The following is a 15,673-nucleotide window of genomic DNA, read 5'->3' on the forward strand; positions in this document are numbered from 1 at the left end:
GAGGGAGAGAAAAAGAGCGAGAAAAGGAAAGAGGAAGAGAAGGAAGAAGAGGAGGAGGAAAGAGGAGAAAAGACAGACACAGAGAGAGAGAGAGAGAGACAGACAGAGAACAAGGAGGAGAAAGAGAAGAGAGAGAACAGAGCAGAACTGAGTGCAGTGGACACCATAATTGGGCTGAACTTGGGATTGGGAAGTCCTGAATTCTATTCTAGCCTCAGACGCCACTATCTGTGTAACTCTGAGCAAGATACTGAATTTCTGCTTCAATTTCCTCATCTGTAAAATGGAGCTAATAATACTATCTACCTCCCAGTGTTGTGAGGATCAAATTCGATAATTGTAAAGCCCTTAGCACAGTGCCTGGTACATAGTGGACCTTTAAATGCTTGTTGATTTTGTCATGTACCTTTTTGCACTCCTGGGAATAATATTTTTAATAACTGAAGGAAATGCTAAATCTCACTTAGATGTCAACAAAAACAAAGATGTCACTTTTCTCACCCAATTCACAGGCTCCCCTAAAATCCATCCTGGGTTAAACATTCCAGACTCTCATAAAGGAAAGAAAGACATAAGCTACAATGAGAAGACTCTGACTGGGTGGGAAGAAGGACCACCTTATCAGTCCTCTGAGCCTGGAGGAAGGGAAAAGAGGGCAAATGAGGATATCAAAGGATCGCTAGATGTGGGAGTCAAGGAGAGCAATGATTTTACCCCAAATTCTCACTAAAGTAGGAGGTGAGCTTGTCACCTTGGAGGCAGGAAATTGAAAGAAAGAGCTAGAAGAGGACTTGATAACTGGAGAGATTTACTAGAGACTGATATGCTCAAGAAGCTAAGCTAAAAAGATCTGATAAGGCAGAATAGTAGAGTGACTTTATGGCAGCAAGATTTGGATTCAAATTCTGCCTCAGACACTAGTTATGAAATTCTAGGAGGTCATTTGATCTCTGTCCACCTCAGTTTTGTTTCTGTAAAATGAGTATTTACAAACCCTCCCATTGTTATTGGATCAGATGAGATAACATGAAGAGCACTTTGCAAAACTTGAAGCTTTATGTAAATGCTAACTATTTTTTAAAATACCTAACGCCTAGCATTGGCCCTTGTCTGTAGTGTAGTTGTTCCTTCCATATCTATATTAGGGGCATGAATCCATCCCCTATTCTCCCTATTTCACAATCTGGAAAATCTGCCCCAAGTTTTTTGTCCCTTGTTTTTCTTTTACGGGGTGTTTACAGTACCTTATTGTGTGGTTCAGATACTTATTTAATAAAAAAAGCTGGAGAGATCTCTAGAAGAAAAGCAAGGTTTATTATACGTTCTCACGAGAATCAGACGTCCCACCCATCGAGCAGATAATCGAAGGGAGGAAGCACCGTAGGGGGCAGGGTCAACAATTTTAATCCCTAATGCAAATACCCCCTCCCACCATTGACCCTCATCCTTATTAGCTGAGGATCTTACATTCTTGGGAACTACCCAAGAAATTGAACTTGACCATTAAGTACATAGTTGCCATATTTGACCAAAACAGAAAGACACTGATGTCATAGGAGGATAACAAGGGGACTTAAGTATGCCCTTAGGAGGATAGCAGGGAGGGGACTTAGTATGCCCTTGACTTAATGCTTAAAGTCCTTCAGGCCTACTCAAACTTTGAAACAGATGAAGCCTTACTCGATTTTCACAACTGTCTTTAAAGATCTCACCCCATCTCGTTCACTTATTGTAAAATCTAGACTAAATATCTAGTTATAGACTATATCATCTGCTGACCTTTGCCTATCATCTGCGGCTTCCACAAAACTATCCCAAAATTCCCATTTAATTTCTTACGCCAATCCACAACAAATCACAAATACCATGTGGAAATCCCATGTGCAAGGGATATGCCTATAAAATTTAATGGACACCACAGAAGTTCTTCAACTTGGCTACTACTACTGAATAAATGATGTATTTTGCAGAACTGAAAGTCTAAGAATCCACAGGTTAGAGGTCATTGGCCTGAATGACTTCCAAAATCCATCAACCTTCTCTAGAGATGAGCCTGGCTCACTTTAGCCCGGGTTTGGCCTTAAAAGGGTGCCACTGTTTCAAGTCAGACAGAGCTGCTGCTTTGGGAATCTGAAGGCATGAAGTCTTAAGATACTTACATTACCCCAACCCATGACTCTTCCATATGTTATGCCACAGTTCTCTTTTATTGTCCTGACTCAGTTTCCCTAATTATCCTCAGTCCTGCCTCAGTTTCTCTGCTTCTTAGTTCTGCAAAACCTCCCTTCCCTCTTTTCAGAATACTTGATAAAGATAAAAGATCTTATGTTTTAGAATATCAGAATGCCTCTCCCTATTCCAAGGTATTGGAATGTCAGAGAAAATGCCTTTCCCCTGTCCCGGGTGCCTTCCCCTATTATGTCATCCCCCTCTCTGGAGGCTCACCCCACCCTGTCAGAGTCCCCTTCCTGCTCTCAGCATCCTGACTCCACCCCTGCCTCAGTCTATCCCCTGTGTCTGAGCCCCGTGTGTATATATGTCTTTGAGAACTCTGATTGTTTGCTGGATTCTTGGAGATAATAGTTTCATTCAGCCCTGGGACCAAACCATGGATCCAACTGATCTCTCCAGTTAGTAAATTATTAAATACTCTCTAATCTCTATCTTGCTCAGTTTCTCCCGCATTACACATAAGGGTTCATTTAGAGTTCCAAATTCAGGCCTTAAGAAGGGGATCTGGTTTTTCTTACACTATCTGAGTCATTGGGACTGTGAAAAAGGGTAGGAATATTTTAAATAAAGCTAAGGAGTGGCTCATGCTTAGGGGCTCCCTTAAAAGGGATTGACATGGCCAGCTTTAGATGTGGAAGGGATCTTGAAAGTCATTTAGTCAATCCAAATATCTTCATTTTTGCAGAGGAAAAAACTAAGCAGCTTCTTGTGTTTTATTTTCTATTTTTTCCTAGAAAAGGGTGAACGAGATAAAGTGAGATCTTTCAAAACAGTTGTGAAAATATAGTAAGGCTTCATCTATTTCAAAGTTTGAGTAGGCCTGAAGGTGTTATGCCACAGTTCTCTTTAACTGTCCTGACTCAGTTTCCTTGTACAAGTTTCCCTTGTCCCAGTCTCCCTAATTACTCCCCTAAGCTGTAAATCTCCCTCTGGTCCATGAAGGTTATAAATTGTTAGCCCAAGCAAGATAAACAAGAGAGTAGACTTCCTTTTTATCTTCTGTCAACATCCCTCTAAAACATTCCAAGGTATTTCACTAACATCTTTATCTCTGGGTATTCAGACATCATGTCTCTGGGTTCCTCTTTGATTCATAGCCTTTTCCAGCTGGGCTTTCCCGCTCTTTCCTATTCTTTCCCTCTTCTTTGTCTCCAAAAGGTATATAAAGGTTAGAGATTCTCCATTCATTGCTGGAGAATGGCAGCTGGCGGTGGATGCTGGACGCTGGATTCTTTGAGATGATAGTCTCCTCCAGACCTGGGACCAACATGGATTCCTTGGTCCCAGTATATCTTTATCTCTATCTGACTGGATAATTTGGGATGAGAGTCCTGTCCAGTCAATCTTACTCTCCCATTAATAAAATATTAAAAACTCTCTAATCTCTCTCCTGCCTCAGTTTCTCTGGCATTACAAAGGACTTTAAGCATTAAGTCAAGGGCATACTTAAAGTGTCTCCTCCCTGCTATCTTCTTAAGGACAAAAGCCTCTTTCTGCTATCTTCTTAAAGACATACTTAAAGTCTCCTCCCTGCTATCCCTTCCCTGTCATCCCCCTAAGGGCATACTTAAGCCCCCTTCCTGTTATCCTCCCTATTTCAGCCAAATATGGGCAACTATGTACTTGTTGGTCAAGTTCAATTTCTTGGATAGTTCGTGCATTTAAAATGTAAGATCCTCAGCCAATAAGAATGAGGGTCAGTGGTGGGAGGGGGAATTTGTGTTAGGGGTAAAAGCGCCAACCCTGCCCCTACGGCTTCCTCCCCTGCTTTGTGTGCTTGATGGGTGGGAAGCCCGTTCTCAGAGCGTAAATAAACTTTGTTTTGCTTCTAGAGATCTATCCAGTTGTTTTATTAATGGTTTCTGACCCACAAGGGGAAAGTAGAAATAAATCAAATAGAAGTTGTACCATACCTTCCTCTGCAAATCTGGGAAGGACAGCGCTTCATTAAGCGTAAACATTAAAACAGAGCTTTCAAGTTCGCTATTATCAGATTTTGATCCTCTTCCAACTATTCTTGGAGAAAGATGTTTTCACAGATGGATAAACTGAGGCTTAGAGATTTATTAAGTGCTAGTATTAAAATAAAGCTTTCAAGTTTGCTATTATCAGGTTTTGATAACCCAACAACTCTAGGAGAGAGACATTTTCACAGATGGATAAACTGAGTTTTGCCCACGGTCACCCTTCCTGGGTCTGAGGTGGACTCGAACTTACACTGTGCCAATTTCCAGGCCAAAGCTCTACGCGCAGCGCCACCTAGCGCGCTTTGAAGAAACGTGACATGCATCGGGGTAAAGGCCAGCGACAGGATTTCTCTGCGCAGGCTCAGAATCTGGCTCTGGAGAGTCCTCTCCCCCCCACCCCCTTCCTCGCCCTCCTTCTTTCCCCTGTCTTCCCCCCGCCCCGCCTCTGGACTGCAGGACTGCGCAGGCCTGACAAGGAACCTCATCCTTTGTCACGCCCCCTTTCCCTTCCTCATCAAGCTCCCCGGTCTTCCCCAAAACGGAAGCAGAAGTATTCTTGCTCGCCATACGCTTCTCCTTAGTACTCCACCTTAGCCGCAACCACCGGAAACGGAAGTGGCGACTCGCTGGCCGTTGCGAGCTCTCCGCCTCTATAGTTCTCTGTGACTTGGAGGACTCGCAGAGAGACCGGAAGCGGAAATTGCCCAACGGGAAGAAGTCGTCGCCTCGTAGCTTGGCGGGGGCTTTTTCGGTTATAGCGGCGGCAGCAGGAGCGGCTGCAACAGCAACAGCAACAGCAACTGCACTGCAACTGCAACAGCAAAAGCAGCAGGTAAAGAACCAGAGGAGGGAAACTAAGGTCCCGGTGCCCGCGGCCCTCCCCTTCTTCCGCCGCGTGTGTGCTTTGGTGTTGGGATCCCGCTGCGTGTGTGCAGCTCCCCATCACTTTGGGGGGGATACGCACGTGTCAGGTTCTCGTAGTGTGACCAGCCCGTCCTCCCGATCCCCAGCCAGGGTTAGGATGCCCCCTCACCATCCCCACGTGTGACTTGTCAGCGTTGGGCCGCCCCCATCTCCTTTCTGCATTGGTGGGTGTGCTTCTCCCCTGCGTGTGAGCCCTCCTTCTGTCCCGCCAGTGTTGGGGTCCTCCCGAGAGGATTGGATGTCAATATCTCCCGTAGGGTGATGGCAGTCCTCAGTCCAGCGGGGGGACCAGGGTGGGTCAGGTCTCCCGTCCCGCCCCAAATCCCAGATAACATCTGGATGCCCCCATACGTCCCCGTCCTGCTGATGTTGGCATCCCCCAGAGGGGAATGTGAGTATCCCCTCATGGGTCCCGTCTCCCTCCCTCCCAGCCCCTCCACTAGCATGTACGGGTGTCCCTCGTGTCCCCACAGACCGTCATCATGGGCAATACAAGCAGCGAGCGGGCTGGCATGGAGCGCCAGGGTGGGCACAAGACCCCCCGCAGGGACAGCACGGGGGGAACCAAGGATGGGGACAGGCCCAAGATCCTGATGGACAGCCCCGAGGATGCGGACCTCTTCCACTCGGAGGATATCAAGGTACAGGCCTGAGGAAGTGTGTGTTACTACTGAGACCCCAGGAGGGACCGGACAGCTCCTGGATGGTCAAGCTGGCCTGCTCCCTGGGCCGCTTTTTTGTATCCCTGAGCTGCTACTTTGTGTCCTTGGGCTGCCTGCTTTTGCTGTCCCCTTGTTGTTACTTTGTGACCCTGGGCTGATACTTTTGTATCCTCGAGCTGCTACTTTGTGTCCCTGTGCTGCAGCTTTCCTGGTCCCTGGGCTGGTAGTTTGTATCCTTGGGCTGATACTTTGTGTCCTTGTCTGCTGCTTTGCTGTCCCTGGACTGCTGCTTTGCAATCCTGGGCTGGTACTTTGTATCCTTGGGCTGCTGTTCTGTAATGGTAGTTTCCCAACCCAAGCTGCTTCTTGCCAAATGGGGCCCTGTGTTGGCTTTATGTCTTAGCAACGCTGTTAAGGTAGTGACAGGCTTATCAGGCTTAGTTCTACTTTTTGAAAACCTTTTTACTCTTAAAAAAAAGAAAGGGCATGGAAGTATCTTTTTTGTTCATGGGAGAGAAAAAACAGACAAGGAAAGGATTTTGAGGCTACCAAGTAGATTTTGTTCTGTACTTGAAAGCAAGCTCTAAGCAATTTCATGTACAGTTAGCCCTCTTTTTATACTATATGTATATATAACATGTATTTGTAATATAGATATAACATTTGTATAATTTGCACATGTGTATATGTATTCCCATTCTGTTTATTTAGTTCAAAACAAAACTTTTAAAAATTTTTCTATAAAATAGAACCAAGAAAAATTGTTTCGCAGAGACAAGTGTAATCTTCATATAATTTTTTTTTCCATTCAGAGTTCTGAGCTACCAGCTTTTTTCAAAGACTAAACAAAGTGCCCCTTTATGCCCTTGTTCAAAATCATTCCCTGCCAACTCTGCTCTCTATTTTCCATTGCTGTGACATCTTCAAGGTGATGGTGACATTGTGTGGCTTTGGCAACTGATATTGAACTTAGTATATCTTAAGAAACTAGCAGCTCTTATCATACAGTATAAGGGGAACTTGTGGGAAAGTGAGCCAGAGGAAGGGAGACAATTTTAGTAAGCTGACTTTGACATCTGCTGACATCGGACTATTTCTGTGCCCTTCTCATGCCCTAATTATTCTAGACCCATTGGGAAGAGGCTGTGTAGCAGCAATGGAAAGAACATTGGTCCTGAAAGTAGAACGTCCAGGTTCTAGGTCCATTTACCAGTGGAATGATAGTAGAAGTGTGCTACTAAACTTTAACTTTCTCCTCTATGAATGTTAGAACAAAACCTTATCACCTGCCTCTTAGGAGTTGGAGGATTCCTTCCCATCTCGGCCTTGTACTTTTCTTAGTTACTGGGCTGGGTAATCCCTTTATTTCCACATTGTCTGGCTTGGAGTCTGCTTATCTTAGTATTAAATCTGTCTTTTTGAATTTGACATTTACATAACAGGTGAAGGTTTCCAATGTGCCAAATGCCGACAGTCTCACAATAGCCCTTTGAGAGAGGAATAAACTAGGTATATTTCTCTATTTTGCATATTAGGGAACTGGGCTTTAAAAAGTCATTACTTGTCCCTAGTCAAACATCTGGAAAGCCTAGGGGGAGGGGTAGAACCGTGGGTCTTCTGGCTCCAAATCTCTAGTTGTATCCTCCTGACCTTTGGCCCCCTGGAACTTGCTAAATTCACTCTAATTCCAGTAGAAGAAAGGGAAAATAAGCCATTTAAAAGCAATGTCTCAATAGCTTCAATATCTAATATTACTAGAAGTAGAAAGAGACATGAAAATGTTTTTGATTTTTTTTTTTTTAAGTGGATCAAAGTTCTGTGCATTTAATAGTTTAATATTTTCAGTCACATCCAACTTTTCATGACTCCATTTTCAGTTTTCTTGACAAAGATGCTGGAGTGGTTTGCCATTTCCTTCTCCAGCTCATTTTACAGGAGAGGAAACTGAGGCAAATGGGGTAAAGTAACTTGCCCAGGGTCACCCAGCAGGTAAGTATGTGGGGCAAGATTTGAACTTGGGTTTTCCTGACTGCAAACCCAGTGCTTTATATTGTGCCACTTCACTCCCATTTAGTCTTATTGTACTAAATTAATTTAGCAGTTGCTCAATCTAAAGGAGAAGTGTTTCTATTATAATTTAAAATTTGTTTTAGGTCTTAATTAGAAGTCAGCAATCTCTAGCAAATAACTGTAAGCCAAAGGTACCTCCTCATTTAGCAAGGATTGATAACTGATTTCTTTGGGAGCACTTTGAGCACATTCCTCCCCTTCCCTCCCCCTCACAAAAAATTGGAAATTTCTGCTGTTTCAAACTTCTTTGGCCTGCTGCCAGTCTAATGAAAGACATGGAAAAGCAGTTGTTGATTACTTGATTAAAATAGTTTAAAATGGTTGACTTGTCTTTTTTTTTTTTTTTAATTTTTATCTATCCTTTAGTGACTCAAAAATTTTCTGAACCTTTTTACTTTAAATTCTTTATTGGGAATAACCAGAAATTTTTTTATGAGTTGATGACTTTAGTTATTGATAAATCTGTGTCTCATAAAACTCTCTTAGGATAGTAAATTGGCAATAATTTAACCAGTCTTGGCACTAGACTCTCCAAACTGATTGAGTGCTTTCCCCTTAAAAAAAAAAAAAAAAAAAACTCTTCACTTAATGATACTGCTTTTGGTAGGGGACTTAGCAAGCTCTAAATTGCTGTGCTTCTAGGCTCCAGAAAAGGAAGAGTTCCTTGCATGGCAGCATGATCTAGAAGTGAATGACAGAGCTCCCACTCAGGCTCGTCCGACTGTGTTTCGCTGGACAGGGGGAGGAAAAGAGGTTTACTTATCTGGATCCTTCAATAACTGGACGAAACTCCCCCTCACAAGAAGGTATTCTAGGCAGTTTTTATGTTTGAATTCTATGAGAAGTCGATGCATTTATCTTTTTGGATGAAACGCTGTAAATGACAGCTTTGGCTGAAGATAGGAACAGGAAAATAGCTTGTGGGGCAATTCAGAAAGTCACACCCAGATTTCTGGGGTCCAGCCAACTGTCCTTAGGAATAACCTCTTTGTGTTTAGAATAAGACTTCCTGTTTCCCAAACAATTGTAACATCTTTCACTTGGATATTGGAACTTAAACTCTTCAATTAGGATGACTCCTAGAAAAGGGAAAGGGTAAATAGTTGTCATTGGCAGGGATACAAGAAAGCTTTTGTGTGGCTGGACTGACCCATAGATGCTGACTTCAGCTGTGTATTTAAAAAAATATGTCTTCCGATGGGACTCCAGGAGGATAGCAGAAAATAATGGTGGTTGGCCCAGCCAGACTCACGCTAGAAGGTTCCCATGTGCTCTTGAGAGAATAGAGTGGAAACAGTCTGTTGGTACAGACTTTTTTTCCTAATCTGTTCCCTAGTATCATGTTGCTTCCTCTTCAAACCAAACTGGCCACGAATCCTGCCCTGCCCCCTTCACTTGGGACATCTGGCTCTCCAGTGGGGGCACGGTCCCTTGTGTGGCTTTCTTCAGCACTGTGCGCCCTCGCTGCATTTAGTGCAGATGTAGGAGGCAGATTCTGGAATCTGGCAGGGTCCCCTTTGGGGGAAGGAAGTACAAAAATTAAGGAATCTCATTCCTGTGGTTTAGGAATGGCATTGGCTGGCTCCTGCGGCTCCCATCTGAACATTGGACTGAATTGTCTTGAGTGGTCTAAAAATGCCTTTCCGCTGCAGCGGAGCTTCCTCTCTTTTGGATGGGTGGTTCAGTGAAGTCACAGAAAATATTTTCTTCTTACGAGTGGGGGAACACCAAGGGCCGAGCCAACCCAAATCATTTGCTTCCTTTGACATTACAGCCACAACAACTTTGTAGCAATCCTGGATTTGCCAGAAGGAGAACATCAGTACAAATTCTTTGTGGATGGGCAGTGGACCTACGATCCCTCTGAGGTACGGCTTCCTTCTTCTCTCCTTGAGATCAGTCAGAAAACCAGACCCTTCCCTGTAGGCTGGCGCACACCAGGCCCTCGGTCCTCAGCCCCCTGGGCCAAGGCTTCTCCCATTGGCTGAGCCGGGCCACGGTGCCGATTGACGCTGTTTGTTCATTAAGCCATCCGTTTAGCCAGCAGATGAGGGCACACACCAGGGATTCCACGCCCTCTACAGCAGGAGACCTTCCATGTTGTGATTTCTCCCCTTCTCTCTCTTCCCAGCCAGTAGTGACCAGCCAGCTTGGCACGGTTAACAACGTCATTCAGGTGAAGAAAACTGACTTTGAAGTGTTTGACGCTTTAATGGTGGATTCCCAAAAGTGCTCCGATGTGTCCGGTAGGAACCCCCAGCTCTTTTCTATCCCCTATGTGGAGGGGGGAGCTCGAGGGCGCTGCCATGCAGCCAAGGGCCATCTGGCTTGTTCTTTGGCCCGACTCCTGGGTTAGTGCCCACGTGCAGGGAACATTGAATGCACCTGGTGATTCTATATGTGATCTTAGGGTGTGGAGCTGACAAGGGCTTTATGGCCATCTCTGGTCTTTAACCAAGATCCAGGGAAGTGAAATGGTTCCCTAGAATCAGGTAAGCAGTAAGCTCAAAAAACAAAATTTACCTCCTTTGCCTGTGTCACACCAGTGTTACTGCTGATACATTGTCATTTCTCTCCTTTTGTGACTACTCTGAGACCCAGCCCCAGAAAGCAGATGCTCAGTACTAGTATTAGAGGTCAGGATGGGCTCCCCAAGCTGCAGCTGCTGCCACCCAGGGCGGAATAACCAAGAGGGGGCTTCCTGGGCCACCGGCTGTGGCTCTGTCTGCTGGATGGGGGTCTGAGGGTGACTGGGGGGTTCCAGTCCTAGCTGCTCACCAACTGGCCTTATTTGTGTTGTAAATTGATAGTTTCAGAGTCGCTGAGAGGGACAGGAAGAGGTCTGTCCCGGGGAAAAAAAGCCAGGAACCAGGACTTTTCTTGTCCTTTTTCTGACAGCGTGGGCCACAGGGCAGGATGTGACTCCGTCTGGCCACCTTAAACCGCACTGGCCTTCGTGTGTAGGTGTGCCTAGGAGACTGCTTGCATAGAAACTGCTTGTGTGCAGCATTCTAGACTCTCTTCATGGGTGGCCAATTACCAAGGAACACAAATGGAACCCATAGTTCAGGCTTAGAGGTGTGTTTGTAATTGAATCTTTACACAAACTGCCTCTCTCTTCCCTGCATGGAGGTTTTAGCCAATTATGGGGATCACTTACTGAGCTAGCTTTTTCTAGCAACCTTTCTCCCTAGGAGGAAGTTTGGGTTGTGTTTAACTCTTATGCATTGGATGAATCATAATCATTAGAATCTCATCATAAGCTCCTGTTATTTTTATTGAATTTGAAAATTGCAGTGGCCTCTGGTGAGAGTGTGTGGCTGATTAATGTGATTTTAAACAGGACTTGGAAGCCTAAAAAATAGCAACTATCCAGGTAGGAAGGCATTTATGACTAAAATAGAAATGGCTGCTTCTGATTTCTGAGCTATGCAAATAGCATCCTACTTGCTCTGATTTCTGTGGAGTGGTTCCCCTAAATCTGCCCCCCTCTTCCTAAGAGGCATAATTTAAAAGTCCTTCCCTCTAGTGAGATATTCTCAATATTGATTGCCTTCTGGGAAAATATATACCTTAGCCAGTGTTGAATAAAATAAATCTCATAGGTTCCCAGCTGTCTCTTCTGTTCAGCTTTCTGCACTTAATGCCTTTCTTAGCACTGACAGTGGTTAGGCAGGCTCCTGAGGCCGTGAACGCCCTGGGCTCGGTGCTCTCCTAACACAGAGGATGAGGTTCCAAAGCCAGCCTGACAGCCGGGTAGTCAGTGGGGCAAAAGTCGCGCTCAGTCGTGCACGACCTCTAGAAGCTGGAAGGGTGGTGGGGAGGCGGCCTCAGCCCCATCCCCCAATGAGGTGCCTTCTCCGGCGGGGGAAGGAAGGGCCTCAGAGGTCACCCAGTCCAGCCCGGGCCGTCTGCCTCACCCTGGAGGGCCAGCAGGTATCCAGATTATACTAGAACAACATGGAAAACAAGAACAAAAGGCAGCTTTCCGTAAAATTTTCTATAGAAAAAAGTTTTTTGATGCCCTGGCAGTTCTGGCCACCTTGGTGCCGCGGCTGGCACCTCCGGCTTGCGTTTTCCTTCTTTGTTCTGCCCAGTCTCACCAGAGGGTTCCTGGTGCTCCCTGGAAAAAATCCAGGTCATGATCCGCACAAGTGGTGAAGGGCAGCAGCTGCCTGTTCCTGACCGTGTCCCAGTGTCGGGGACCTCGGCGGCCACTTCTGAAACTTGTGCCAATCCCTTAACCAAGGTCTAAAGGGCTTTCTCATGGTCAGTCCCTTTTAGTCTGTGACGTAGAGACCCAAACCACCCAAAGTAGCCATGGGTTAGATGGGTTTTCTCATAAATATCAGCTGCTTCTATTAAATGTCTTTTTATGCCATTCTTCTTGGCAGAGCTGTCGAGTTCGCCGCCAGGACCTTACCATCAGGAACCCTATACTTGTAAACCAGAGGAACGTTTCAAAAGTCCCCCATTCTTCCCCCACACCTGCTCCAGGTCATCCTGAATAAGGACACTGGCATCTCGGTGAGCACAGAAGCTTAATTCCACTTTTTCTCATCTAATCTTATTTCCATTTTGCAAGGTAACTCCCTTTTTGTGTGTTTGTGTGGAAATGACTTGACCTTTTAGTACTTCAAATAAGTTGTGCCCACGGCCCTGAAACCAGAAGGGTCTTAGTGTCAGAAGCTTTGCCCTTCCTCTGCCCACTACCCTCATCAAAAAACAAACCTGTCCCCCAGCTCATCAACATTTAAGGGACCTTGTATATGAAAACAACTCCTCAGTTTGTGGGGAAGACGTGGTACCAGTTTAGTGATATAGCTCAGTCCATCTCACAAAATGTGACTGCTCTGACCTGTCCAGGACTACTCTGGGTACTTAGCACAGCATCTTCCAAATAGAGAGTCAAGAAGCCAGGGTTTTGTTGATAGAAATGCCCCTGGTAGGAAGGAACAGGTTGATTTCTTTCATTTCGCATCTTGCCCTGAAGTTCTTCCCCACTCGCCTGAAAATCTGCTTTGCCCCAAGTGGGAGGCCAGTATTACTATGCTTTTTCCTTGAAGGAAAGCTGAGAGTGGACACAGCACCCCCAGGCCAAAAACTCAGTGCTGGTTGTTGTGCCGATAGCTGTGAGAGGGCAGAAATGTAAGCCTTTAAAGCCAGCCCGTGCTGTGTCCTACCCCGTGATGTCTGTGACCCAAAGGAACCTATAAGTGCTGGACTCGCGGCCGGCTGCTCTTCTGAATAAGACCCTTATGTCATTTAAGAGACCCTTTAAGGGGCAGGGAGGTGGCGTAATGGAGAGAACACCAGCCCTGGATTCAGGAGGACCTGAGTTCAAATCTGGCCTCAGACATTTGACACTTCCTAGCTGTGTGCCTGTAGGCAATTCACTTAAGCCCAACTGCCTCACAAAAAGGGATGGGGGGATCTTGTAAAGAAGTTTCCAGCTCTCTCTTCCCTTCTCTCTCTTTCATCTCTCTCTTCCCTTCCCATCTCTCCCCCTCTCTTTTCTCTCTTTCATCTTTCTCTGTCTCTCTGTCTTTCCCTAGTCTTTCTCTCCTCTCCCATTCACCCACTATCTCTCCTCTGTCCCATCCTCTTTCTCTTCCTCTTCCCTCTTTATTCATGAGGAGGAGGAGGAAGCAGGTCTAATGTGGCTTTCCCCCTTGCATTCCCAGTGTGACCCTGCCCTACTGCCCGAGCCCAACCACGTCATGCTGAACCACCTGTACGCCCTCTCCATCAAGGACGGCGTGATGGTGCTCAGCGCCACCCACCGCTACAAGAAGAAGTACGTCACCACCTTGCTGTACAAGCCGATATGAAGCCCCCAGGAGGCCGCCGCGCTGGGAGCGACGGAGAGACGGCGCAGCGCGACCCGACCCATCACAGCTTCACGCCCCAGGAACTGCCCCCCAAGGAATCATCCCACGCTTTTCTAGGACATTTCCCCCCACCCTGCTTGAAGATCTCCTTCTGGCAAGGCAGCTCCTGAGGAGCCGGCCCGCTCACCATGGCCACTGACTGACCACAAAACCTGGCATTTACCTTGAGGGGAGGGCGTAAGGAAGGCGCGGAAGACTGGCCGCAGCCCGAAGCGGGAGGAAACTTGTGTGCTCCGTTGCAGGCACGCGTCCCCCCCAAACCATCATCAGTAGGCCCCGATCACAGGGGCGGGCTGCTCTGTGTCTCAGGATGTGTGTCCGTGGGCGCGACAGGAAGCTCCGGCCCTGGCCCTCACGCACACTGAGTATGCTGTGTTTTTAATCCAAAATTATTGCAGACGGGAATGTATATAGTAGAGATGCAATGACGCAGGCTTCTAAGGCATTTTCTTTTTTTAATCACCAGCATTTGGGTGTGGATCATGGGGCCCCTCAGGGACCCCTGGTGCAACCCTCTAGTCATCCCACAGGGGCCAGGCTGCCTAGAGGGCCAGCCAGTGCCCTGATGGGGTCATCGCTCGTTCTAGGGTGCGGCAACAGGGGACCTGTTTGCTGAGTTACCCCCTTAGCTGAGATTTCAAAACCAAATGATCACGGAAGGCTCCAGCAGGGGCCAGCCATTTAGCAAAGCTTTTGTTTCTGAAGGGAATCTAGACTTTGTGGGGTGGGTGACCTCACAAGGAAATGCCAGCAGGAATCGGCACTCCCCCACTCTGGGGCCCACTCTGGGGTTAGCAGCCAAGGTCCCCGGGCCGGCCCTTGTTACCTCACTCCAGTGTTGTTCATTCAGTGCTCCCGAGCCTTCAGACACTCACACCTCTTGTATCGTTGTGGAAACACTGAATCACTGTTACCTTCTCATACCTCCTGAACAGGTTTAAATAAAAGCATTTTATAAAAAATTATGGCCATATCATTGGGTCCGTGATTGGGGGGAAGGGGAGAGAGTTCTGAAGGCTCCTGATGACCATTATCAGATCATTCCTGTAGGATCAGTGACTTAATCTCAGCATCACAGATAGCCAGAGGGGCAGGAACCTCAGCGCTCCGCGGGGATCCCCAGCATCTGTGTGAAGAGCTTCACGTTCCATGAGCCTCCCTGTTAGCAAGTTCCCCAATTGTTCCTAGTCCTTCCCCTGGGGCCAGATGCACCAAACTAATCCCCCCCTTCCACATGATAGCCCTTTTATAAGAGCCTGAAGACCTAGGCTATTCCCATCTGGCTCTCCTCCAAGCTAACCTTTCCCAGAGTTCTTGCTACTGAACCCCATTTGACATGGATTCAAAGTCCTTGGTCATCCTTGCTGCCCTCTGGATGCACTTGAGCTAATAAAGGAATCAATAAACACTGACTCAGCATCTATGTGCTAAGTATTGAGGATGCAAAAAGACAAAAGATAGTTCCTGCCTGCAAAGAGCTTAAAATCTAAGTGGGGATGGGGAACAATATGGATTTCAAATACTTACATGAGCAATTTGACACAAAGATTTTTTCCTGTTTGACCACTTCCCTTATTTTTTAGAAATTTTTCAAAATCACATAATCACAATAATCTATGTTAGCTTATCTAATAACCTCTCTCTCCATCATCTCTCAAATATAACTAAAAGTGATTCAACAGGCATTTATTTTTTGGTTTTATTTTGTGGGATTTTTTTTTTTTGGCGGGGGGAGGCAATTGGGGTTAAGTGACCTGCCCATACAGCTAGTATAAGTTGAGTTTGTCTGAAGCCCTATTTGAACTCAGGTCCTCTTGACCCCAGGGCTAGTGCTCTATCCACTATCGTGCCAGTTACTGAGGATATGGTTCATCTGGGCTAGGTAACTTCATCTACAGGAAAGATGCCATAAAGACATCTTAAATAT

The 15,673-nt window shown here is 46.2% G+C and overlaps 1 protein-coding gene across 1 annotated transcript; it reads left to right on the top strand.

Moving 5' to 3' along the window:
* Positions 1 to 4,892: 4,892 nt before the first annotated feature.
* PRKAB1 (protein kinase AMP-activated non-catalytic subunit beta 1) lies at positions 4,893 to 15,158 on the top strand. The gene is given in 8 exon segments (XM_051972902.1): positions 4,893 to 5,031; positions 5,597 to 5,764; positions 8,498 to 8,661; positions 9,630 to 9,723; positions 9,987 to 10,101; positions 12,250 to 12,327; positions 12,330 to 12,382; positions 13,540 to 15,158. Coding segments are annotated over 7 exon segments (810 nt in total). The 5' UTR covers positions 4,893 to 5,031; positions 5,597 to 5,605; the 3' UTR covers positions 13,687 to 15,158.
* The last annotated feature ends 515 nt before the right edge of the window (positions 15,159 to 15,673 follow it).

The sequence above is a fragment of the Antechinus flavipes genome, chromosome 1, assembly GCF_016432865.1.
Source record: "Antechinus flavipes isolate AdamAnt ecotype Samford, QLD, Australia chromosome 1, AdamAnt_v2, whole genome shotgun sequence".
Lineage (NCBI taxonomy): Eukaryota > Metazoa > Chordata > Mammalia > Dasyuromorphia > Dasyuridae > Antechinus > Antechinus flavipes.